The sequence below is a fragment of the Astyanax mexicanus genome, chromosome 18 (assembly GCF_023375975.1).
Source record: "Astyanax mexicanus isolate ESR-SI-001 chromosome 18, AstMex3_surface, whole genome shotgun sequence".
In the NCBI taxonomy this organism is placed as follows: domain Eukaryota; kingdom Metazoa; phylum Chordata; class Actinopteri; order Characiformes; family Acestrorhamphidae; genus Astyanax; species Astyanax mexicanus.
In genome coordinates, this window is record NC_064425.1 from 44,084,109 (window position 1) to 44,111,843 (window position 27,735).

Below are 27,735 nucleotides of genomic sequence, written 5' to 3' on the forward strand. Positions count from 1 at the left end.
TCATAAATATCTCTTTTTGGTCAGGTGATATTACTGTAGCTATTTTTAAGAATGGGATTTCAAACCAACAAAAAAATTATATTCGAGTCCTATAAAACCATCATTTTTTTTTTTTTTTACTTAGTTTTTCAAGTTGTTCACGACCCGCCCAGAATGTGTCCACGGCCCACTTTTGGGTCCCGACCCACCAGTTGAGAATTGTTGTTCTATAGCATCACGTATTTATATATTCATGTATATATTCTTCTTTCCGCATTTTTTATTTTATTTTATTTTTATCTTATAATTTTATGAAGTAAAATCTTATATTAATAATATTTCAAATCTCATCTTAGAATCTTCGGTACCACTTTAAAATAATACTACCTTTATAAAGGGTTTATAAATGGTTTACAATTAGTTTATTAATGGTTTATTAATGACCTGTTGTTTGCCAAATAGTGAACCCACAGCCATCTATATTGTTGCCCTTTCTACGTATGTGTTATAACTGATTATTAATGTTTATTTATTAATGTTTACAACCTAATTAGTAACCATTAATAAACTAATTGTAAAGCATTTATAAACCCTTTATAAAGGTAGTCTTAATTTAAAGTGGTACCGAATCTTCTATTTTTTTTTGTGTTTCTTATTGCGCTCTCTTACACACTAAGAAATATAAGTACAGATTTGTACTTAAAAGAGTACAGAGCTTGTCGCTGGTGCTGTACCTTATATTGAGGTACAAAAAATTACCTTTCAGTGAAAGTCCTTTTTTGTACCCATGTTTTTTGCGCCAGTAAAGATTATAAAAATGATAAACATTATCATCAACTGAATATGGCTCAAAAACTTGATGATCCAAAAATTTCTGGCTTTCAAATAAAAAATGTGCAAATAAAATATATATTGTTTATTAGTTCAGTGATACAGAATACTGAATGTACCTTTTGTCTGCAGGTTAAATGGTACAAATTTGTATTTATTGCTGTTAGAAATTACTTTGTGCTTCAGAGGGAACAAATCTGACCCTGTAAAGACCAATATTGTACCTTTGAGGGTACAATAATGAAGAGAGTACCTTTGAGTACAAAAAAGTACTCATATCGTACCTCTGTTTTTTAGAGTGTACTGTACCTCCCCATTATTGTTGTTTGTTTCTACTGCGTTGTGTAACTGATACTGGCTGCTAAATTTCTGTTTTTTTTTTTTTATCTAATCTCCTGTATGTGTCTTTCATAGTTCCTCCAGAGTTTGCAGAAGATCAGCCCAGCGAGGTTCAGATCGTGGAGGACGACACGGCCACTCTACCCATCATGGTTTCGGCCAATCCGGAGGATTTCACCTGTGAGTGGCTGTTCCACGGCGAGAAGGTGGTTAAAGGTAACGTCCTTTGAAACATCTCAATACAGGCTTACAAACACACTTGAGCACACACACACAAACACTCTCACACACTCTTACACACACTCGTGCTGCCATATGTGCGCTGAATAAAACATTGGCAGGCTCTGTGGCACGGTGGGTTGCCAGATGTGGTCCTGCCTGGTGTGTTAATGTATGCAGGCTAAATGAGGATTGCTGTCATGCTGAATGTTACACAGCGTCTGCAGTCTGCGCCGCTCCGCCGAGCGCTTCCTCATCAGATCAGGCCCCTCCGGTACCCCCCCCTATAAACCCCCCGTACACCCCGCCCCCCTCCTACACACACAGGGGGTACAGGCTGACGGGACAGCTGTGTTTGTGTGTTCAGTGTTTACGATTCGACTGTGAGAGTTCTTCATAACTGAGTGTAAAATTGTTCTACAAATCTATATAACTATGTGCATTACTGTCAAAACCGCCTGCATTACTGTTATAGCCAATCAGAATAAAACAAAACACTGTTTACTGTAATATTAATCCACATATATTGCAGATAGTGGCATGAAATTATTCTAAAATTCACAATCCATTCAGAATATTATAATAACCGTCTTGTTTCTACACTTACTGTCCATCTTTGCACAGTGTTTACTCATAAATATTATAATTAAAAGTAATCATAACATAACAAAAAATATATTATTATTATTTTTATTTTTTATGTTTTTTTATATTTTACATTAAAAAATAGGGCTATCAATCGTCTTAAAGCATTAACGCACGTTACTAATTTGGACTCAGTAATGCTTTATAGGATAGGATTGGGTGGCTGACTGCTGACTGTTGTCAGGGTTTTGATCAGTCAGCGGAGCACCTCTATTTCATGCAGCCCAGATAAAACCATGCCAGAAATGACCTGAACACACCTCACTTCCAGACCACCATGCCTATCAGTGTAGATTTATTCCTAAACTCAACTCGACACTTTTTTTAAACAGTGTGGGTGCAAGACGTGAAAATAGACTGTTAACAGAGTGACAGATAGCAATGAGCATCATGACGCACCTTGTGCAAAGTGTACAATAGCGCCCTATATGTTTAAAGGTACCAAAACCTCCATAGAGTCATAGGCAAGAAATGAGTATTGTGTCCCATGGAAGCACATTATTATATTAATCAAGGGTTTTCAAACTTTTGAACTATGTATTTATATGTTTGTTCGCATTTGTACAGATAGGGATCATCGCTACCACTTTCCAGAAGGCTGGGCCCTGGAGATTTGGAACGTGACCCGGCGGGATGCTGGGAATTACAGAGTGGAGTGCTCCAACGCCGAAGGGAAGAGGAGCTCCATCATCAAACTCGACGTTCAGTGTGAGAACCTCGTTTATAACCTATTTATTACACCATTATTCACTGTAAATGCATTTTATTAGGATTATAAGTGATGGACCAGCACAAAGTATTGCATCATTCTGAAGTGGAATGAAAATGATACATGGTTTTCTTGGTACTGTAGGTTTGTAGAAACAGTTTTAAAATCCTATTTTTCTCGGGTTCCTTGGTTTTTAGATGATGGATTGAGGAACAGTGCTTCTTGGAATGCTTTAAAAGCTTGGGATATGTTTTTTTTTGTTTTTTGTTTTTTAATCCTAACCCTGCTTTAAACTTCTTTTGACCTGTGTTCCTTGGTCTTCATACTGATGAATGCTGTTTGTTCACTGGTGTTCTTTTGTAATCTATTTAGATTTTCACAGAAAAGCTGTATTTATAATAAGACTAATTAGGTTAAGACTTCTAAAGGCAATTTAATTTTGTAGGGGTTTCGGACAAAGTAAAGGGGGCTAAATACTTTTGCACATGTTATTTATTTGATTTAAGTTTTGAAAACCATGTACTATCCTTTTCAATCCACTTCACAATTATGTGCTACTTTGTGTTGGTCCAAAAAATCACAAAAAAATATTAATAAAATACATTTTCTTTTTATTTTTTTTTGGTTGTAAGCTGACAAGATGTGAAAAAAAAAAAATCAAGGGGTATGAATACTTTTGCAAACCAAAGTAAGCCCTATTGTAGCCCATTGTGCTCCAAGTGTCTGTTGAAAGAAAGCGTAAGTAGAACAAATGCAAGAACTGCAGGACTTCATTTCCGACTTTATTACACAGTATATAGTTTATTAATCTGGACCCTCGGGCTGAGAACTTCTTATAGAATCAATCAACCCATTTCTATCTTCATTCATGCAGATTTACTGCATCTCCCATTGTGGCTTATCTGTGACACTTAAAGCCACGGATTTTCTACACTTTTCTAATCATCACCTTTTGCTTGCAGGCAGATCATTTAAATGTGTGTTGGAGATAGAGATGCTGTGATTTAAAAAAAATATATATATATATTGAAAATACTGCAGTGATGATGCTCATCATTTGGATATGTAAGGTTATATAAAAGACTCTGCAGTGAATTATTATTTTTAAACAAGCAGATGTTAAAGAGATAGATATATAGATACGCTCCTTATTAGCGCTTATTTATGTTACGGGGAAATTATTTCAGATGGTTTAGAAGAACTGAAAGATTGCATAGATACAGCATGATTGCCAAGATCATACAGGATGGGTTTCTACTCAGAACAGGCCTCCACAGGCTCAAGGTATGAGTGCTGCCAGTATTGCTGCAGAGGTTGAAGAAGTAGAAGGTTGAGGGAAGCCTCTTCTAAAGCTGATGCACAAGAAAGCCTGCAACAACTTTGCTAAAAACAAGCAATTCAAGATCATGGATTACTGGAATCATGTCCTGTGATTCTTATATGTGATATGAAATGAAAAAAAATTGTGCACCCCTGATAATTTCCATGATTTTCCTTTAAAAATCATTAGTTGTTTCAGTTAAATCTAAATGTCATATATCAGATGAACACAGTGATATTTGAGAAGTGAAATAAAGTTTATAGGATTTACAGAAAGTGTGCAATAATTCTATAAACTAAATTAGGCAGATGCATACATTTGACCACCCCATACATGTATTTAACTGATTAAATTGCTGATTCAAACAATCAATGATTGATTTAAAAAGGAAAATCACCCAAAACAAATCAGGGGTTTTCAAACTTATATGTGACACTTGAAGCAACTGATTTCCTCCACTTTTCTAATCATCATCACCTTTTTTCTTGCATATAGAGAATTTAAATGTTTTTTTAGAGATATAGATGGTGTGATTTTAAAGATGCCCATCCCATCATTTGGTTATATAAGGTTATATATACGGTTATATAAGACTCTGCATTGAAGTATTCTTTGAACGAGCCGACTTTTTAAACGATCTGTCAGAGATATACTGTAGATACGCTCTTTATTAGCGCTTACTTATGTGTTGGGGGAAATTATTTCCGATGCTTTAAACAAAGGAGTGAAAGGCGCAGGGAGGGCGAGCGAGGGAGAGAACAGGGGAAAAAAGCGAGGGAGTAAAAAGAGAGAGAGAAATATATAGTGGCCTGTAAGCCGTCTCTTACCTCCTTAATGATTTAGTAATAGCCCTACTTCAAAATCTAGGCCTGCGTGGTCTAGCAAATCCTCCGTCACTAATGGATCCCGGCGTCGTGGTACAATAGCAGTCGACAGTGGTACATATTCATTATGTATGGGCCGTTTTAATAGCTTTTACAGATGGTCCTGTTTTTTCCATGTAGGAGTTCCTTATTTCCAGCGTTTAAGACAATGGGGAAGCGCCCGGAGTGCGTCAACATGCGCGAGGTTACACGAGCGCTAATGGGCTGCTTGGTTAAGGACATGATTCTAGTGGGAGTGGAGGAGAGAGGGATGAAAAAGAGAAAGGAAGAGATGAGGAAGAGATGGATGGAACGATTGGCTGAAGATTTTAGTCCACGTTCTTCTGGGATTCTTCTGAGAATCCACAGGCTCATGACTCTCGCTCTTTTAAACTCTGAAAGTTTTGTTGAGATTGATTTGATTTGATTTGATTTGTTCACTTTCCGACTGTTTGACTTGCTGGAGGCCCCAGTGCTCTGGATATAAAAATAATAATATTAATGACAATTTCAGAATTAATCTAATACTCCTCTCCCTTTTCATTTCTTTTTCTTTTGACCCAATTAAAAGACAGCAGATAGAAAATGATTGAGGCCTTAAAGGGCATATTACAGAACACTTCAGGCTCTGTCTTTCAACCTTACAGAATCTGCTGAGACTCGCCGAAGCTCTGCACCATTAAAATAGCAATCCACCAAGTCAAAGCGCACCTGGCTCTCAATGGGGAACTAAACCCCTGATTTAGCAGACTTTATCCTCAAACAGGCTAAAAAATGGAAGGAGTATTTTGGGAGGGGCACTGGGTGATGTATGGGTTTAGGTGCAGAGCTAGAGGGAGAGCTGATTGTCTGAGGTATCTCCATGGGGCAGTATTATTGATTGATTAATTAATTGATTGATTTGCGTATTGTGATTATGTGTCTGCGTACCAAAGTGTACAGAAACATCATCCTCGCTTATAGCACAGTTGAAGCTGAGAGGGAGCTGCAAACGCAGAAATTACCACAATTACCAAAAGCGTTTTTCTTTTTTTTTGATGAAACGTTTATAAAATTTGAAAGCAGAATTTTTATGTTTCATTACTTTAATGTAATACATTTCAGTTATTAAAAATAGGTTTTTAGTTTAGTGGCTCTAAACTCTGTTAAACTTTTAGAGAGTTTTGTTGAGATTGATTTGATTTGATTTGTTCACTTTCTCACTCTTTGACTTGCTGGAGGCCCCAGTGCTCTAAATATAAAATAATATTAATGACAATTTCAGAATTAATCTGATACTCCTCTCCCTTTTCATTTCTTTTTCTTATGACCCAATTAAATTAAAAGCCAGCAGATAGAAAATAATTGAGGCCTTAAAGGGGCACTAAACCCCCTTGATTTTAGCTGACTTTATCCTCAGCTCAAATTTGAAAAATGCTTAAAAAGAAAATGGAAGAAAATGGAAGGAGGGGCACTGGGTGATGTATGGGTTTAGGGGCGGGGCATATCATTTGCTGGTGTTGATCCATTGTGTTATATTATCAAGTCCAAAGTCAGTGCAGTGTTTTCCCACAAAATACTACAGCACTTGATGCCAATAATATTTTTGGGAATGTCCAAGGACTGATCTATATCTACTGGAAATGTTTATTTACAGCAGTTTTTGCTGCAAAACTGTGAAAATCACATCAGATACTGAAAGCAAAGGTTCACATACTTTTGCCCTCACAGATATGTAATATTGGATCCATTTCCCTTAATAAATGATTAAGTATAATATAATATAATATAATATAAACTATAGAAAATAATAAGAGAGCACTTAAAAATGATGAGTTTCTTTGATTTTACCAAATTGAAAACCTCTGGAATATAATCAAGAGGAAGATGGATGATCACAAACCATCAAACCACCAAACTGAACTGCTTGAATTTTTGCACCAGGAGTAAAGCAGCATAAAGTCATAAACCCTCCAGCTCACGCCCAGAGCTGCGGTGTCGAAACACATCATGCACTTTAGGCGGGTGAGATTACCCACCGCTCCACAGATATAAGAGCACGACGCAGGGAAATGAAACACAGTTAAACATTAAACAGAAAGTGCGAGTCTGTAGGGAGGCTGTGATGAATGTGTGATGACTATAGTTAGAGCTGCTCACCGCTTTCAGGTTTCAGAGGAACGTTTTTAGACGCTCCCTAAACTCATCAGAGAGCAGCCATGTTGCGATTGTTAAGGGTTCGGAAATAAAAGCGCTTTCATAAGTAATAAGTAGAGATACTGTAAGACGCTCACTCACTCTCACTAGAGTCACATTAATGTGTTTCTCTGCCGAGGGATCGTAGAAAATGAACATGAAAATGAGCTAAAGTGACTTTAATTGAGTTCCTTCCGCTTCAAAAAAGGTTTGTCAGAAGTTCCTCAGAAGTTGGGGGTTTCTATTCTTTAAATAGGTTTTAATAAGTTCCTTTAAAACTACAGCAGAACTGCTGGATGAGGGAATTTACTATATTTACTACAGATACCAAAAAATAAAAAATATAAAAATAAGAGAGCACTTAAAAACGATGATTTTCTCTGATTTTACCAAATTAAAAACCTCTGGAATATAATCAAGAGGAAGATGGATGATCACAAACCATCAAACCACCAAACTGAACTGCTTGAATAAATTTTTGCACCAGGAGTAAAGCAGCATAAAGTTATCCAAAAGCAGTGTGTAAGACTGGTGGAGGAGAACATGATGCCAAGATGCATGAAAAAAACTGTGATTTAAAACCACCAGGGTTATTCCACCAAATATTGATGATTTCTGAAGTCTTAAAACTTTATGAATATGAAATTGTTTTTTTTTTTTTTTTTTTTTTGCATTATTTGAGGTCTGAAAGCTCTGTGTCTTTTTTCTTAATTCAGCCATTTCTCATTTTCCGCTAATAAATGCTCTAAATGGATAATCATATTACATATTACATTACATATTACTATATAGGGCTATCACTGCACTGTACAACTGATGCTCACAAACACTTTATTAAGAGACAAGAAATTCAAGTAATTAACTCTTGATGAGTTCAGCACAGCTGTTAACTGAAAGCCTGAATTCCAGGTGACTCTACCTTATAAAGCTGACTGCTGATCTTTTGGTTGAATAAATAATTCCATACGCTTTTCTCTTTATAGTTTTGATGACATGCTGTTTATTATTAATCTACAATGCAGAATTTTTTTTTTTTATAATAAAATACACTGAATTAATGGTGTGTTCAAATGAGATAGATATGAGAGAGTATATAATAGTGTAAAATGTTTACCACAATATTTTTAGCAATGTCTTCAGAGCTCAATTTTTGGAAAAACACAACTTTCAGTTTAAAACAAACTTTATTTCTTGATTTATTTACTACTTTAGGGGTGAAAAATCGATGCTGGGCATGGATGGCAGCACAGAGCTGTAGAGTTTGGCGAAGGCCTGTCCTTGAGGAAGTGTGTAAAACTGAACAGTCATTCTGGACACTTCATTAACCCCGACGCCGCTACGCTACTGTACCATACTTTACTGTAGAGTTTCCACTGCCAACAAACATCAAACACGAGCAACAACAATACTAAATCTGCTGTTACTAAACTGTTTCAGCTCGGCTCTCGTAACGTTTTACTACAGAACATCTGCTTGTATTTCATCTGTTTGTATTTTGAGTAAAATATACTCTTAAAATCTTAAAGCCGGAACAGCCCATATATATATATATATGTATATGTATATATGTATATATATATATATATATATGTATATGTATATATGTATATATATATATATATATATGTATATGTATATATATATGTATATATATATACATATATATATATATATATATATATATATATATATATTTTACTGCTCGCATATAGCTTATACCCAACACAGTGTACATTTGATTGAGCTGTAATATTTTATCATTTATTCAGACATAAAATCTACCCACTATAACTGTTGTTATTACCTTTTGAATATTTGAGTATTTTTTGCTGCATATATTTTTTTTTTTGTTATTTTAAATGTACAATTAGAATCAGATGTTGTTTCCAGTATTTAACGTTTATGTAAAAAACGAACCAGATTTCCCTTTATTTACAGATTTTCAGATTTTAATTCCACAAATGCATTTTAAATGCATTTCTCTATGGCTGAGAATTTTATTCTTGCATTTCACATGGCCGACAGTTTGCAGTTTGCAAAAGTATTCATACCCCTTGAACTTCTTATATATTTTGTGACCTTACAACCACAAACTTAACTTAACAAAGTGGCACGTGATTGTGACATGGAGCAAAAATTATGCATGGTTTTCAAAATCGTAATTAAATAAAAAATCTGAATTAAAAAAGTGTGATGCGCAAAAGTATTCAGCCCAATATAGTAATACTATATAGTAATATAGTAATTCAGTATCACTGTACTACATTACTTTACATTACATTACATTTGGCAGAGGCTTTTGTCCAAAGAGACTTACAATAGTGAAGTACAAAAGTAATAGAAGTTAAAGGTAAAAAAGTATCTTTAGACAGGGCCTAAAGGGGGTGAAATATATATATATGTTTAAATATATATATATATATATATATATATATATATATATATATATATATATATATATATTTTTTTTTTTTTTTTTTTTTTTTTTTTAATTGCACATTTTTTCATTTGAAAGCCAGACAATTTTGGATCAAGTTTTTGATCCATATTCAGTTGATGATAAGTTTATAATCTTTATAATCTTTACTGGCACAAAAAAAAAAAAAAAAAAAAACATGGGGAAAAAAAAGGACTTTCACTGAAAGGTACTTTTTTGTACCTCAATATAAAAGTACAGATCTGTACTCTTTTAAGTACAAATACCAAGTACTTATTTTCCTCAGTGTGTACGCTACATTCAATTGTCCAGTCGTCCCTCTCCAGGACTCAGTTTGTTTGTGTATCTTAAGCATCCTAGTGTTTATTGTGCAGATTCCCCGACGGTGAAGATGAAGACGGATCCGGTGTTCGTTAACGTCGGAGACACCGCTGACTTGATGTGCGAAGCCGACGCCAATCCCATCACCCCCGGCATGTTCTCCTGGAAGTGGATGGTGAGTGACTTCTTCCTTTGTTACGCTCTTTTGTATTTTTTTTTCCTCGGCAGCTACATCTCTTTCGATATTCCTCCTCCCCGCTAACCCGTCCCCTCCCCTCCCCTCGCTCTCCTCTCGGCACATCTATTCGTCTTTCTCCGGCTTCCCTCTCTTCCTCTTTGTCTCCTTTTCTCCCGGCTGTGTCGGTGGCACTCTTTAGCAGCAGGACGTGCCATATTTCACTGCTCTAACTACGCCACACTCTCACCTCTCTGCGCTACACCTCCGTCCTAAATGGAGAAAAATAGCTTTCATTAAAGCAGCTTTCGCAAAGGCCACATTTGTCAGTGTTAGAGAGGATTGTGCCGTTTTAGAGCGTTTCTTTCTTCTTCTTTTTTTTTTACTTCTGTTAAAAGCGCTCTACCATTGTCCTGCTGCCGTTTAGTCCGATATATGATATATACCTACATACAACAAATGGGAATAAAAAATATTCAGACAACTGTACATGCACTGTTTCTTCCAGAATCAGTGGTGTTTAAACAGAGTTTTGTTTTTTTGTTTGTTTATTATTATTATTATTATTATTATTATTATTATTATTATTATTATTATTATTATTATTATTATTATTATTATTATTATTAATTTCAATAAGTACTCGCAAGTGCGTCCGCTCTCCTTGTCTCCTTTCTGCTCCCGACCTGACAGTTAAAAATGATAATTTTAGATATTCAGATATTTTCAAGAAACTAGATTGTCAAAATAGATAGATAGATAGATAGATAGATAGATAGATATATAGATAGATAGATAGATAGATAGATAGATAGATAGATAGATAGATAGATAGATAGATAGATAGATAGATAGATAGATAGATAGATAGATAGATAGATAGATAGATAGATAGATGGGGGATTAGGTGGTTAATGATCTCAAGGTAGCTGGGAGCACAGTCACATAGAAAACCATTAGTAACACACTTCTTTTGCCAATAAACACCTGAATGATTTCGAGATTATGGGAGTGTCCAGTATTTTTGTACTGTATTTTTGGAAGCAATGGTAACATCTAGGATAGAATATGGAAGCTACTTACTAAAAAAATATATAAATAAATAAAATCAGCTGGTATGAAGCAGAATGATGGACAGAAGAAGGTTTAAGGAGGAACCTCACATTGATCCAAAGTAAAATCACTCATCTTTGAAACCTGATGCTGGGACATGTACGGCTGCTCAAGCAGCAGGACCTCATCAGGACCTCTCGTCATTATTGATGACAGCAGCAGCGTGATGATTTACTGTAAAGTGAACAGAATCTCAGATCCGCTCGGATTCAACCAAACGCATCAGGACTCGCTGCAAGACTCCTCACCTTACAGCAGGATAATAACTCAAAACTGCTGAAGCAATCGTCTGTTTTTCTGCCTTTGTTCTCGACACAGAGTCTGTCAATCACCTGCCCGGCGGGATCACTGTTAGCATTGTTTCGGTGTGTTGTATCTCCTGATGTGTGTGTGTGTGTGTGTGTTCTGCAGGGCGAGGGGGAGGTGGAGGAGCTGGGGGAGCAGAGCGAGGACGGTGCTACAGGACTGTTGACTCTGTACGAGGTGACCCGTGCTCAGGCAGGACCTTACCAGTGCACTGCTGACAATGAAATAGCGCCCCCTGGCAGTGTGGTGGGGCAGCTCGTAGTGCGCTGTGAGTTCGGCACCTACAGAAACACATTACTGTAGAAAAACTGTACATATATTTAATGCATGCAAATACACAGACATGCTAAAAGCCTTGAAGACAGTTGAACAGTGTTGGTTATCTATACTTTACTGTAGTACTGTATTTTTCGCACTATAAAGTGAATCAATTATAAGACACAATATCAATAACTTCTATTTTTTATTTTCAGCAGGTAAAAGCTAAGTTAAGTAAACAAAACCGTCATTCTTAAAAACATATGAATAAGTCAATTCCGTTTATTTACAAAAGGCTTAGATTTCCAATATTTTATCTAATGGTGAGTTTTCACTGAAGTTTCTCCAGCGCTAAGGCTGAGTGCAGCAGCATTAGCATTACCTGCTAACAGCAGAATTTGTGCTAGGAAATGCTGCCCTATAGCGCTACACTGGGGAACAGTGAACCTGAGTGCTCCTGTAACCCAGGACGCTATCAGCTAGCTGTTTGTCCCATGTAACTCCAATATACTCGCCTCTGAATGACGAAAGAGCTATCTTTGCGGTTAGCGGCTAGTGCTAATGCTGCTGCACCTAGCCTTAGTGCTGGACTCAAAACTCAGATGTATCTAGCCTAGTATGAAGATTATTTCGATTGTAGCACTTATAAGATGTTTTAAAGCTTCCTGTCCTCTGATGTCTATGTTTACTACAGTTGCTCCAGAGTTGCAGAAAGGGCCACAGTGGAGGAAGGTGGCCAGCAGGGGGGACGGCAGCACTGATGTGGACGTTTTGTGTCAGGCAGAAGGTGTCCCACGCGTCACTTTCACCTGGGCCAAGAACAGAGTACCACTGGACTTCCCCAATCCCAGGTCTTTACTTACTATACTATACACACACCATGAGCTATACGGCTGTAAAACTGAAACACTTTATTGTATTTTGCCCAAACCTTTTTATACTACTGTATTTGTCAGTGTGTTTGTGTGTGTGTGTGTGTGTGTAGATATCTAGAACGTACAGTGAGGGAGGGGGCCATCCACACCAGCACCCTGACTGTGGTTAATGTGAGCGCAGCTCTGGATTACGCCATTTTCACCTGTACAGCCCGAAACAGCCAGGGGGAGGACAACCTGGACATCCAGCTCCTCAGCACCAGTACGTACACACACACACACACAAACATTCCTCATGGCACTTCATGGCAAAGAACTCTCTGAGGATGTGAGAAACAGAATTGTTACTCTATATAAAGATGGCTTATGCTATAAGAAGATTGCTAACACCCTAAAACTGCTGGTGTGGATCAAGGTGTAGTATATAAAAAAAAAAACGTTCCTTGTTAAGCTAACAGTTAAGCATGGTGGTGGTAGCATCAGGGTTTGGACTTTTTTTTAATCCATATTTTTCAGACTATAGGGGACACCGGATTATTAGGGGCATTAAGCAACAATACTAAGGATGCTTAAATCGAAGTGAGCAAGGGTGTCGCCATCTTTCCCTTCTAATAGGGAAGCTGGAGAAAGCGCCCAAGTAAGCAAAATTGTAATTCTTAAAAAAAAAAAAAAACATTTTCAAGTCAAATAAGCACTGGATGTTAATCTACACAGACTTCTCCCCTGAAAAATGTTTATTTGGGTGATTAAAGTGCTTCAGTTTATTTACAGTAACCTTAGATTTCTAGCATTTTTTCTAAGGGTGAGTTTTCAGTGTCTAAGTTTCTCCAGCACTAAGGCTGGGTGCAGCAGCATTAGCATTAGCAGCTACCTTCAGTGCTAGCAGGACATGAATTCCTTGAGTGTTCTGGTATCCCAGACCGCTATCAGCCAGTGGTTTGTCCCACGTAGCTTTGTAGTTTTAACACTGTAAACACACAGACTACAGTACAATATACTCGACTTTGAAAGACAAAAGAAAGTGCTAGTGCTGCGGTTAGCGGCTAATGCTAATGCTAATACTGCTGCACCCAGCCTTAGTGCTAGAGGAACTTCACTCAAAAAACTCACTCTTATAAAACAATGTAGTTTAGCTGCTATTTAATACCTGACTGTTAGAATTTGTACATAAAGAGCATCGGATTTTGAGGAGCACTGATGATTTTTGGAATAAATAAAGGATTTTAAGTTAAATGTATTGTGCAAAAACTACAAAACTCTTGATTTTAGAAGCAGGTTTCTAAATACGTTTGTCTCTTCTGCTCTCATTTTTTAATTTGGACCAACCGTGTTATCCTCATTTCTCTTCCTCTACTTAATATATTTCCCTCCCTCCCTCCCTCCTCTATCTCTTTCTCTCTATGAGTCTCTCTCTCTCTCTCTCACAGCGTCTTCTTCCCGCTCTTCCTCTCCTCCTCCTCCCCTCGTCTTTTTCTCGCGGCGAGTTCTCTGGACTCAGGCGGAGACGTTTAATGTTTACCATAAAAACCATGAAATACAATCCAATATTCGCCTCACCCCCTCCTCTATTTTTACTGCCGTGAATATTCATAATTAATCTGACGCAGCAATAATAAATCTTATATGCTTCTTATCATCAGAAGGCTTGTGGAGAAAAATAGGCCGGATTTTGCTCTCGCGCCTCTCTCTGTGTTTTTTCCCCCGGCTTTCTCAACGCGAAGCGAGCCGTTCGAAGAAAGCGGGACTGACCCCTCTGCCCTCTCTCCATCCTGAGAGCGAGAGCAGATAATTGCTGTTTATTCAGCCGAGTGCAGTGAAGAAGAACATATTCTCATCTCTCTTTCTCTTAGTTTATCACTCCGTCCGGCGTTTCGGTGGCTCGCGCTTCTCCTCGCGCTGATATATGCACACACAGGACAGCAGAGCTCTGAAAAAAAAAAAAAAAATGGTTGGCAGGCATTAATGTAAGCACACATTGGCCACTTTATTAGAAACACCTTCCTTTCCACACACTCTGATTGTGCTCCATTCCCTTTGTCTTATAGGGCCCTATTTTAGTGATATATATATATATATATATATATATATATATATATATATATATATATATATATATATATATATATATAAAACACACCATCCAATCCAAATTCTCCTTGCGCAATTCAAAGAGTTTTCTGCACGCGAAAGGGGTGTGGAAAGGGGTCAGGGTCAGGCTATTGGCTGATATCTCCAGGGTTTGCGACGGACAGCCTAGCTCAAATAGCTGGAGGACAGCGAAAAAATAAGCACAGCAGGAGTACTGGCTAGCTACCTATGCTAATTTCTAATGCTAAACTCGGGGCAGACAGCGGAGAGTGTGTTGTTTGGATTTTAGCGTAGCTAGCTAGCTAACACTTCGGCTGTCCTTCTTTCCTGCCCTGAGAGAAACCCTGGAGATATGAGCCAATATCATTCGCTGAGGGAGGTGACTCTGACCCCTCCTCAAAACTGTCAAAACCAACCCTTTCTACACTCAAGCTAAAAAAAAAAAAACTCACTCAAGCAAGAACAGCTCAAATTCTCATAGCGCGCAAGGAGAACTGTGAATTCGAGAGGAAAAGAAACACCCGAGAGGAGAAAAATAAAGAGATAATGAGAACGATGTTCTGTTCAGCGTGCACACAATTGCCTTTGTTTTGCTTGTGAGTTTCACATTTGCACTCGCGAGAAGTACATTTGCAGACGCAAAATGTTAAAACATGCTGGTGAGTTTTGACTTTGGTGCGTTCGTATCTTAACAACGTAGCGCTTTGTGTGTCTCAGCAAAGATACACCACCAGCTCATTTAAGGGAACAGTAAAGTTATTTTATTCTTTATTATATTTATTATTGAGTTAAAAGTCGGGTTTGTGCCGGCCACTTCAGGTCTGTGGTTCTTCCATTTCCTTACTCGGTTCCTTAACCCTTTTAGACCCTGCATTCATTACAATGGACATAATATATATATATTTTTATGTTAAAATTTATTGTTGCACATAACACTATTTAAATGTTGTTGTCCATCAGAATAGACCATGAACCAGCCAATGAACAAGTTTATAAACCAATGAAACAGTAACTTGGCCCCACCCACTGTACTGAAAACACAGTGTTACTAGAGCCATTGAGGCAAAGTAACAACTAACTAACTTTTTACTAATTTAATTAATGTTATTTATAACACTTTTTAATCAAGTTTTTTACTAGTTAGAGATGGCTTATGAAATAAAAAGGTCAATATAATTTTTAAATGTACCACACAGGCTTCCAGTGCAATAAAAAAACAAACCGTATTTATTTGCTATATAGATTTTATATTATAAAATTAGTCTTCCTTTTTTCAGTGCATTGCAGATTAAAAAACTGCATTTTTATCACAACTGGAGACAATTCAGGTCTGAAAGGGTTAAAGTGGAAACGGCAGCTGAAATCTCTGAGATTTTAGCTTTTTATACCCTTTCTCTAATTAAATCATTTTGTTTTGAGGTCATTCGAAAGTTTTCTTGTTTTGTTTGAGGCTCCCATGTTGCCGCTCTTCAGAGAAGATGAGAAAAGAGGAGAAAAACTTGCAATTGTCCACTTTAACCCTTTCTCATAATTAGATATGTCGTATATATTCTCTGTTTCTCAGGTTACCCGGATCCTCCCTCAGACCTGAAGCTGCTGAGTGTTGCCTCCGACTCAGTAACTCTGGAGTGGATGCCCGGCTTCGACGGAGGCCTGATCCAGAACTTCCGCGTCAGGTGAGCCAGAGAAACTCTCTCGAAGCGACGGCCTAGATATCTGAACATCTAGATAACTGTGCGTAAGAAAACGTGCTTTTTAATACTCCTGGAGTAAATCAGTGTGTGTCTCTACGCTGGTATACGTGCCGTTACATAAGCCTTCATTTTTATTCACTCATTTATGCATCATGTTCAAAGAGCTGCTGCACTTCACTGATGTTTCTGATTCTGGGCTACTAAAAAAAGAGAATACTATAAAAAAGCAGTGAATACACTGATCATAATTTATTCAATTATGCATTCAGATACAATACATGAAAACCAACATATTCAGCATATATTTAGAATACATCTCAATGCGTATTCCACAATGTTCTCCAGTGTATTTACTGGTGGGCAGTTTGCTTCCATTAATTCTTATATTTTCACCAAGATACTTACATTTTAGTGCACTGTAAGACCGGATAAGCTGAATTTACTTTCAAAAATTGATGAAACTGGTTGCCTTAAAAAAAGTTAAGTAATGAAACGAATGAAATCTTAAGTTAGTATAAACCCTAAACCATATTTTTTTCTATTAACAGCTAAAATGTGTTCCTCTGAAGTAATAAATCATACCAGTCCTGCTTAATTTTTTTTATAAACATTTTCAACTTTCAAAAAACACTTTTACTGTGGTAATTTCTGTCTACATTTCTGTGCTAAAGACGGGGGTGATGTTTCCGTGTAATTTGGTGCGCAGATATTCACAATATGCAGATCAGCCAATTAATAATACCCCCCTGCTGACTTCCAATCATCTGCATCTCACTGCTATCAGAGGCACACTGCTGCTGCAGCTAAGCCAATCGGCTCTCCCTCCTGCCCCGCCCCTAAACCCATACATCACCCAGTTCCCCTCTCAAAGTACAACTCCCATTTTTTAAAGCCTTTTTCAAATTTGAGCTGAGGGTGGAGTCAGCTTAAAACCAGGGGGTGTATTTACTCTTTAAAGCATCAAGTTGTTACAACTAAATGAAAGTTAATTGAACTTTTTTGTATTTGTTAACAATTCTAGTTTGTATCTTCAGTTCCAAGTAAATACAAATGTTGATTTCTTCTTGGTTTTTGTTTTAAATTATTTTTACATTTTAAAAAAGTCGATTTAACTTTATACCAATTTTAATTGTTATACCAATGTATTTGCCTAACAATTCTACTTAGTATCTCTAGTTCTAAGTAAATAAAAATGTTGATTTTTTTTTTATTTACACTTTAAGCCTGGAAAATAATATTTTCCTTAAATGTTCAGGAAACCGATTGAGTAAACATTTTAAATTTTTATTTTGATTAAGTAAACTACAGATGTGAACTACTTTTCTAATTTTACCTAAGGTAACTCGGGGGAGTGACTACACACTGATGGTGAGAATCAGAAACTGAGGGACACACCCAATATGCAAATACTATATTGTGCCAAAAACCAATAGAAAGAAGTGGTTAATCGCACCTTGATGTATATGTGCCCACACATGTTCACCTAATTTATATTAGTTGAGTAAAGTTTAGAAATATCAAATTTTACATGAAACACGCTTCATTTGTTTGAATTCAGAGTAATTGTGGATTTACAGTGTAGAGTTCAGTAACACAGCAACACCTGACCCTGTCTGCAGGTATCAGTGGGCGGAGTCTGCAAGTTACCTGTACGTGGACGTCTTTCCTCCGAGATCCACCGTCTACACCGTCACTGGTCTGAAACCAGTCACTGCCTACAACTTCTCCGTTAACGCCATTAACTCAATGGGGGAGAGCAGCTACGCTGACAACGGAGCAAAACTCACCGTCACCACTCTGGGTCAGTATTGAGCTCTCCTTTTTTAATTAACGGAATTGTTCATTTTTAATTGTTTTTTTTTTTTCACTTTCACCCAAAAAGAAAACATCTCTGTTTTTGCCATTTTTTCTTTTTTGTTGTTGTTTTTTTTTTTTTAACATTTTCTTAAAATGTAATAATGACTGGACCAATAGAAATGCTCTACAATTACCTCACCTGTATAAAAAGTTAAAATAATGGTGTAGTATGTACACAAAATGTTTTTAAATGTAGTAAAATCCACACTGTCACCTAATTTTAAGCAGTAAAATATACTTCTAAAAAACATTTAATATTGCTAATACTAATATATGTATGACCATTATAAAAATACACCTATTTCTGTGTTTTACTTGTTTAATTTAGGTAATATTTACTCAAAATATGAATTAAACTGTACTCAAATAAAGTTCTCAGACCGAATTCTTAAGAGACCACTTCAATTTTTTTCAATTTGTCTTATTTTAATATTTATAGGTTCAGCTAAATAAAAATGAGAAATGGTCAAAATGACAAAAAAGACCCAGTGATTTCAGACCTCAAATAAGTTTGTAACTTTTTTTGCTACTTTGACAATTTCTCATTTCCTTCATATGTTCATTTTACTCAAACATAAATCTACAAATAGTAAATTTAGAGAAACTAATCATTTGAAGTGCTCTCTTCAGAGCTATTTATCCAATATATTGTCATTATCTCCATTTTATTGGCATTTAATACCAAGGTTTTACAGTAAAAATGCTTCAAAATTACCTAGAATTAAATCTTCTTTTTAACAAAAAGCCAAATTTCCATTATAACATCTCAGAAAAGATGAATCTATGCTCAAAAACTGATCCAAACTCATATGAGTTAATTCAGAAATGATCAGGTCTTCTTCAGTAAGGCCCATAACGGTTCCTCACTGCTTTATACTGAGAAAACAAATGACTACAAGTTAAGAAGCGAATCTCATACGTACTAAAAGTGGCAGATATGTTAGAATTATGTGCTGTAGTTATAAAAAGTCATTTTCGAAGCCTTTAAAAGAGCGCAATAAACAGGAAGTGCGTTATCCGAGTTTTGTTTTGAGCACTTAATGCAGTTAAAGCAAAATCAGCACAAGGAAAGAGATATTACAGCGTACAGAGTTATTACGCAGCGTCTGCTGCTGCTGCTGCTGCTGCTGCTACAAGCAATTAAGAGTTTGGGGGTTAAGCCTGGTTTTCCTGCGAAAGCAGACGGCAAGCGAAGCCCGACTGATTGTGTGTGAGCGGGAGAACAACACACTCAGATTGCAGCAATCACGCTGCGTTGTGCCGGATCCGTCCCGTTAAACCACGTCGTTAGCACCTCCGCCCACAAACTTCTGCAGCAGCTAAATTATCATCCCTTACTTCACTTTACTAAACCAGAACAACAGCAAGAAAGTTCAGAGCAGCGCTGCATGCAGAAGGTCTTACTGCTGTTTGATTGAAAACACTTTTTGTTTTTTTAGTGGATCATCAGTCAAAGTTCTGGAAACGATAAAGTTCTTCAGTAAATGACACAGTTTACATAGTGAAGGTTTGTCTTAATATCTGATTTGTTTGGGTTCAGTAGATTAGATAGATTTAGGTAAAATTTATTGAAAATATGAAGTATTTGATATATGAAAATATTTAAGTAAATAAAGCGAGTGCAAAAAAAAATGTTAAAAGAATTAAGAGATAAACTAGGGTTTATAAATGGTTTACAATTTGTTTATAAATGGTTACTAATTAGGTTCTAAATGCCTTACAAATCATTAATAATCAGTTATAACACATACATAGAAAGGGCAACAATATAGATGGCTGTGGGTTCACTATTTGGCAAACAACAGGTCATTGTTGCCCTTTCTATGTATGTGTTATAACTGATTATTAATGATTTTAAGGCATTTACAACCTAATTAGTAACCATTAATAAACTAATTGTAAACCATTTATAAACCCTTTATAAAAGTCGTCTTATTTTAAAGTGGTACCAAAACTTTTTTAAATGAGAGATAATAATTTCATTTGAAATACAACACAAAAATCATAAAAAAATAGTTTATTTCCTTTACTTTCACTTTTATTTAATAGCAGGCAGTTTGAAGCCAGGTTATTTCTTGTTTCAGATATATATTGTACATAGACACTGTAGATAGATGAGTACATAGATAGATACTTGGAAGACAGATGGATAATAGATGGATTGATGTAAGATAAATAGATACTGTAGATAGTTATTGTACATAGATATTATAGATACATACTGTAGCTGGGTGATGTATAGATGATGTATAGATGGATGAATAATAGAAGGATGGATGGATGGATAATGGATGATAATAGATACTGTAGATAGGTTTTGTTTATATACTGTAAATAGATAGATAGGTGGATGAATGATGGGTTTAAGAATAGATGGATGAATGGATGGACAATAGATGCTGTAGATAGAAACTGTAGATGGATAATACATGGATGGATGGATGGATGGATGGATGCTAGATGGAATGATGGATGGATGAATGGATGGACAATAGGTACTGTAGATAGAAACTGTAGATGGATAATACTTGGATGGATGGATCGATGGATGGATGGATGATAGATACTGTAAATACCTATTGTAGATAGATACTGTAGATAGATATTCTAAATAGATAGATGGACGGATTTATAATGGATGGGTGATAGATGCTGGAGACAGTTGTAGTAGATAGATAATGTAAACAGATAAATGAAAAGATGTATGGATGGATGATACATGGAAACTGTAGATATATATATATATTGTAGACAGATACTGAAAATGGATGGGTTTATAGATAGATAGATGGATAGATGGACAGGAGATACTGTAGAGAGATACTGTAAATAAATAGATCGATGGATGGATGCATGTATGGATGATATAGATATACTGTAGATAGATAGATAGATAGATAGATAGATAGATAGATAGATAGATAGATAGATAGATAGATAGATAGATAGATAGATAGATAGATAGATAGATAGATAGATAGATAGAAATCTATCTAACCCTAGATTTCAAAGATACAGTTTTTTAAAGTGTTTTCCGTCTTGTTTATTCAATGCTTTGAATTGTGTGTATTGACTGTAAGTGTGTGTTCTGATGCTGATGTCTCTGTCTCTCTCTCTCTCTCTCTCTCTCTCTCTCTGTCTCTCTCTCTCTCTCTGTCTCTCTCTCTCTCTCTCTCTCTCTCTCTCTCTCTCTGTGTTCAGATGTTGAGCCGGATCCCGGAGGCGAGGCTGGTGGAGGAGCTCCGGACGGGGCTGGTAAAGGTGCTGCGCTGGCGTTTCTGCTGCTCACAGATGGCTTTCAGCTGCTGCTATTCATCACGCTGCTCAGAGCTCCTCCGTCATCTCAGCCCTGATCAATATCTGAGCTCATAAGGCTAATTTGTGGGGCCTTTTCTTATACACTATAATATGCCTACAGGCCATAATGCTGCCGGGACGTGATGTCCAGCCTGATGTAATCGCAGGCAATCCTGTGCAGAACTGATACAGAGAAAATGTTGATGCTTCGCCAGGTAGCAGCTACTGATGGACTGATGGATGTAGTATACAGGGGTTGGACAATGAAACTGAAACACCTGGTTTTAGAGCACAATAGTTTATTGTGGTGACGGACAGTTCTGGTGGAAACAGGAGAGTTGAGGTGCACATTGAATTCTGCGTGATTTGATCAGCCGTGGTTTTATGTTTTTTTATTGGATACAATCCGGGTTAGCACCCGAAAATCCCTTTCAGACAGCTTCCTCTCACAGCATCCACAGTTAATCCTGTTGGATGTGGTTGGTGATTCTTGGTGGTATGCTGATGTTACCCTGAATACCGTGGCTCTTGATGCTGCATCACAAAGACTTGCTGTCTTGTTCACAGATGCTCCAGCAAGACGTGCACCAACAATTTGTCCTCTTTTGAACTCTGGTATGTCTCCCATAATGTTGTGTGCATTGCAATATTTAGAGCAGAACTGTGCTCTTACCCTGCTAATTGAACCTTCACACTCTGCTCTTACTGGTGCAATGTGCAATTAATGAAGATTGAACACCTGGCTGCTCCAATTTAGACATGAAATCTAAAATCCCACACTAAAATGATGACAGGTGTTTCAGTTTTTATGGTCCAGCCTCTGTATTATATTCACATTTATCTCAATCCATCTCTTATTATTATTATGATTATATTTTCATTATGATTATAATGCATCTGCAGTGTGAAGGTATATTACATGGGACACAATTTATTGGGACACACGCTCATTTATTATTCCTTGCAAACAAACTCTAATATCAGACAAAAAATATATAGTTTTTAAATGATGATTTCATGTATTAAGGTAAAACACTATTAAAACCAACCTGATCATAAGAGAATAAGTAAAAAAGTCCCCCCCTCCTTATAAATAGAACCTGTTTGACAACATGAAGCAGCTTAAAGACTAGAAAACAGTCATTGATCATATATTAATCTGGTTATAAGAGGTTATAAAGTCTATTCTAAAGCTTTGGGACTCCACAGTAAGAACCACAGTGATTCACTATTATTATTCACTAATGGAGAAAAACACATGGAACGCTGGTGAACCTTCCCAGGAGTGACCGGCTGACTGAACAAAATTACTCCAAAAGGGCATGAACAACTCATCCAGGAGGTCATAAAAGAACCCAGAACTACATTTAAAGAACTGCAGGATCTCACTAAAGCCTTAGTTAAGATCAGTGTTAACGATTCAATAATAAGAAACAGAGCACTTTCAATTAAACAATTAAACAAAATACAGGAATTAATTAATTAATTAGAAGGGTATACATCAATATTTGGACATAAAACAACACAGTAGAAACTCTAGCCCCCACTCTAGCGCAGTGTGATATAGGATGGATGTGAGGGACGTGTGCTCAGCAGATGCCGTCAGCAGAGTAACAGACTGGAAGAGAGCAGGAATAAATATCTGGACGATATCAGCAGAAAACGCTGGACAGGATATGGGAGGCAAAAAAGAGCAACCCCCTTCCGACGCTGTAATAAATCTATTCTGAAGCAGCTCACACTCGTGCGGTGTGAAGCGATGCTGTTAGCTGTGTGCTTCTTCCTGAGGGGCAGGAGAGTGGCTGAGTAGAAGGAACACAATAACCTACTTTTGGATCAGGTTAAATTAGGAGATTCGGTCGAACATGGGAGTTCTTTTTGTGCTTTTATTTGAAGCTGAGTCATTCTTACACTCTGAGAAAAATAAAAAACACAGATACAGAACAGATTTAACTGAAAACTACTGTTGAAAAAGATTATTGTTGGGTCATAAGTGAGTAAAAGTGTACAGAGTTCACTTTTTCTTGGAAAATGTGAACACATTTTCACTCTTAATTTTTTATTCCGGTCCAGTATCATCATCGAAACCAAGGTAAAAAAAAAAACGCCCATCGAATAAGTGTTTGGAGTCTTGCACAGGTCCAAAGGGCCTAGAAAATGCTTTTCTGGTGAGCTTTTGTTTATATTCCTCCCCCGTCTCTCTTTGTCGTGCTCAGCGTGACTTTAGTTTCCCTCTGTTCTCGGTTTTCCACCTGTTCTCGGGTTCCCTATCTTCTTTTAAGGGCGTTTTTTTTTTTCAGCCATGTCCAAACTAATTCACCCTGCAGTCACGGGTTCGTTCACACATGAGGAGCGGTGTGTTTATTTATTTGTTTATTTATTTATTTATTTTCTTTACCTGCTGCTTTAAATGCTTTGAGATCAACTTTTCTGCAATTGGGTTCAACCCCTGACCTAGAGCAATTTCAGATGCCAAATCAGCGTTGGCAGCCCAGCAAGGTTAATCCCAACATAAATCCAGCAACCAGTGACCTCTGGTGCGCTATTCCAACAGGACAATGCTTCTTGTTGGACTTATAGGTACTAGGGTTTAATAAAATACTTCTGTAGAAGTTGAAGTATCAACTCAAGCTTTTTACTCTTTAAGTAAAAGTGTTTTAAAAAAGTAATAAGTAAAAGTAATATAAGGGGGAAAAAATAGAACATTCAGTATGTGTTTAAGTATAGAATGTATTAATTTTAATGCTAAAATCATTGCTTTTTTAAAAAAAGGCAGGTCAAGAAAGTGTAAATCCCTCAGAACTGTAAGTTCAGTACATGTAGTTGAGAAATCACAATAATCACACAGACCTGCTGCCTAATTCACATCAGAACACCTTGTTCTAACTAAAGCGATGCGAAAAAGAACCAACAAACAAGAAAATCAAAACACTCCTATAATAATAGCCGCTGAAGCCGTCCGTAGCAGCGGTGAGCCGCAGAGCTGTTTCTGACAGACGCCTCCTTTCTATTTTTGACGTGTTGCATCTCAGTTTTGTTCCACTTCAAAAACTGCAGCAAAAACCAGACGCATTTCATCTAAACCCAGGTAGAGTAACCAGGAGTGGACCAGGAGGACATGATTTTGCTATTAATAGGTATATATGTGAGTTAAATGAACAATGTTGTTTTATTCTATAAACTACAGACAACATTTCTCCCAAATTACAAATAAATATATTCTCATTTAGAGCATTTATTTACAGAAAATGAGAAATGGCTGAAATAACAAAAAAGATGCAGAGCTTTCAGACCTCAAATAATACAAAGAAAACAACAAGTTCATATTCATAAAGTTTTAAGAGTTCAGAAATAATCAATATTTGGTGGAATAACCCTGTTTTTTTAATCACAGTTTTTTTTTCATGCATCTTGGCATCGTGTTCTCCTCCACCAGTCTTACACACTGCTTTTGGATAACTTTATGCTGCTTTACTCCTGGTGTAAAAATTAAAGCAGTTCAGTTTGGTGGTTTGATGGCTTGTGATCATCCATCTTCCTCTTGATTATATTCCAGAGGTTTTTAATTTGGTAAAATCAAAGAAACTCATCATTTTTAAGTGCTCTCTTATTTTTTGTGGACTGGTTGTGACCAAACTCTTTTTCCAGTCTAATATGAGCATTAACATCTCTTTTTATTTGCAGAAAATGAGAAATGACTGAAATAACAAAAAAGAATATGCAGAGCTTTCAGACCTCAAATAATGCAAAGGAATAACCCTGATGGTTTTTAATCACAGTTTTTTCTCATGCATCTTGGCATCATGTTCTCCTCCACCAGTCTTACACACTGCTTTTGGATAACCTTATGCTGCTTTACTCCTGGTGCAAAAACTCAAACTCAAGTAATTTTGTACTTCTACTACTGTACTTCTATATATATATACTGTATATTAAAACATTTTTATACCAGTTTATATGCTTTATAAGTTTATGCTTAACAGTAACACGTTTTCATGCATCATTTTGATCAAATCTTTGCATTTTTAAGACGATTTCTTCCTTCAGATTGAATCTGTCTGTTTTTATCTGACTTTCTGCCACGTTTTTACCAATCGGTCCGTAGTGACGACTGCGTGTGAGCCGCGTGCGCCGAGGCATGCTCAGAAAGCTGCACTTTGATGTGTCTCTTTGATGTTTTCTGACATGCAGTAGAAATGAATGCAAATGCACTTGTCATGAATCCGTCTCGAGGCCGTACGTCTGTATTAGTGATCCAGTCTGGTGGAACCGAGCAGCTGGGTTTTCACGGCCCGGTTCACTCTTCACTGTTCTCTGTTCCCGCAGACGCCGGCGTGCCGCTCTACGCCGTGGCCGTGCTGGTCGGGGGTCTCCTCCTGCTGCTGAACGCGGTGGGATTCTTTCTATTCATCCGGCGATGGAGGAGGAGGAAGAAGAAGGGGAAGGGGCGGGGCCTAAAAGGTGAGGACCTGAAAGGTGAGGATCTGGGCTGCACTGAAAAAAAGATGAGTAAAATTTACTAAAAAAATGTATCTTAACTTTCTGCATTCACTTTTTGAAAGTAAATTTAATTTCAGATAAATTTAAGTAACTTCAACTCAGTTTCAAGACTTAAATGGGTAACACTTTTTTATGGCCTTGTTGATGCTCAACTGACATTCAACTAACACTAAATTGAATGTCCTTTAAATTTAATTAACCCTGTGCTAAATGTAAATGATTAAAAATAGAATCTAACCCTAACCCTAATCCTAAAATCTAACCCTACACCTAACACTAACCTTAACCCTTACTCAACCCTAAAATCTAACCCTACACCTAACCCTAACCCTTAATCAACCCTAAAATCTAACCCTACATCTAACCCTAACCCTAACCTTAACCCTTACTCAACCCTAAAATCTAACCCTACATCTAACCCTAACCCTAACCTTAACCCTTAATCAACCCTAAAATCTAACCCTACACCTAACCCTAACCTTAACCCTTACTCAACCCTAAAATCTAACCCTACATCTAACCCTAACTTAACCCTTACTCAATCCTAAAATCTAACCCTACACCTAACACTAACCTTAACCCTTACTCAACCCTAAAATCTAACCCTACACCTAACCCTAACCCTTAATCAACCCTAAAATCTAACCCTACATCTAACCCTAACCCTAACCTTAACCCTTACTCAACCCTAAAATCTAACCCTACACCTAACCCTAACCTTAACCCTTACTCAACCCTAAAATCTAACCCTACACCTAACCCTAACCTTAACCCTTATTCAACCCTAAAATCTAACCCTACATCTAACCCTAACCCTAACTTAACCCTTACTCAATCCTAAAATCTAACCCTACACCTAACACTAACCTTAACCCTTACTCAACCCTAAAATCTAACCCTACACCTAACCCTAACCCTTAATCAACCCTAAAATCTAACCCTACATCTAACCCTAACCCTAACCTTAACCCTTACTCAACCCTAAAATCTAACCCTACATCTAACCCTAACCCTAACCTTAACCCTTAATCAACCCTAAAATCTAACCCTACATCTAACCCTAACCTTAACCCTTACTCAACCCTAAAATCTAACCCTACACCTAACCCTAACCTTAACCCTTACTCAACCCTAAAATCTAACCCTACATCTAACCCTAACCCTAACTTAACCCTTACTCAACCCTAAAATCTAACCCTACACCTAACCCTAACCTTAACCCTTAATCAACCAGAAAATCTAACCCTAACCTTAACCTAAACCTAAAATCTAACACTAAACCCAATCCTAAAACATTAAGATAAGCGTTTGGAATAGAGTTGAATGTAGGGTTATATTTAATAGAGCATCATTTACTTTCACCTTTTAGTTCATTTGCTTTTAATAGGCATGTAGTTGAATGTTAGATGAAAATCAGTTGAGCATCAAAGAGGCCATCAAATGAGCCATCCAAGTAAAGTGTTACCCTTAAATGTTACATAGAGCAAATAAGTGGAATGAACTTCAGTCCATCCTTTCTTTTAGTAAACTTTACTTCATTTCTGCATACACTATTACCTAATTATATTTACTTAATTTATACAATGTTACTCAAATAATTTATGATACATAATATATTATAATTCCTGAAATTTAAATATGTTTTTGTTAAAACACACATATATTACACTGTCTCAACACATGGATGGCATGTAATACAAACTTTATACTAGTAAACTAAAGTATAGTAGTGT

The 27,735-nt window shown here is 36.8% G+C and overlaps 1 protein-coding gene across 1 annotated transcript in view; it reads left to right on the forward strand.

Annotated features, from left to right (window-relative positions):
• Window positions 1-27,735, forward strand: part of nphs1 (NPHS1 adhesion molecule, nephrin) — a 138,413-nt gene that overhangs the window by 97,636 nt on the left and 13,042 nt on the right. The window contains exons 16-25 of the mRNA XM_049467072.1: window positions 1,225-1,365; window positions 2,581-2,721; window positions 9,893-10,014; window positions 11,539-11,701; window positions 12,386-12,542; window positions 12,677-12,828; window positions 16,219-16,330; window positions 17,968-18,149; window positions 21,407-21,466; window positions 25,829-25,963. Of these exons, the coding sequence (XP_049323029.1) occupies window positions 1,225-1,365; window positions 2,581-2,721; window positions 9,893-10,014; window positions 11,539-11,701; window positions 12,386-12,542; window positions 12,677-12,828; window positions 16,219-16,330; window positions 17,968-18,149; window positions 21,407-21,466; window positions 25,829-25,963 (1,365 nt within the window). The remainder of the gene's footprint in view (window positions 1-1,224; window positions 1,366-2,580; window positions 2,722-9,892; window positions 10,015-11,538; window positions 11,702-12,385; window positions 12,543-12,676; window positions 12,829-16,218; window positions 16,331-17,967; window positions 18,150-21,406; window positions 21,467-25,828; window positions 25,964-27,735) is intronic.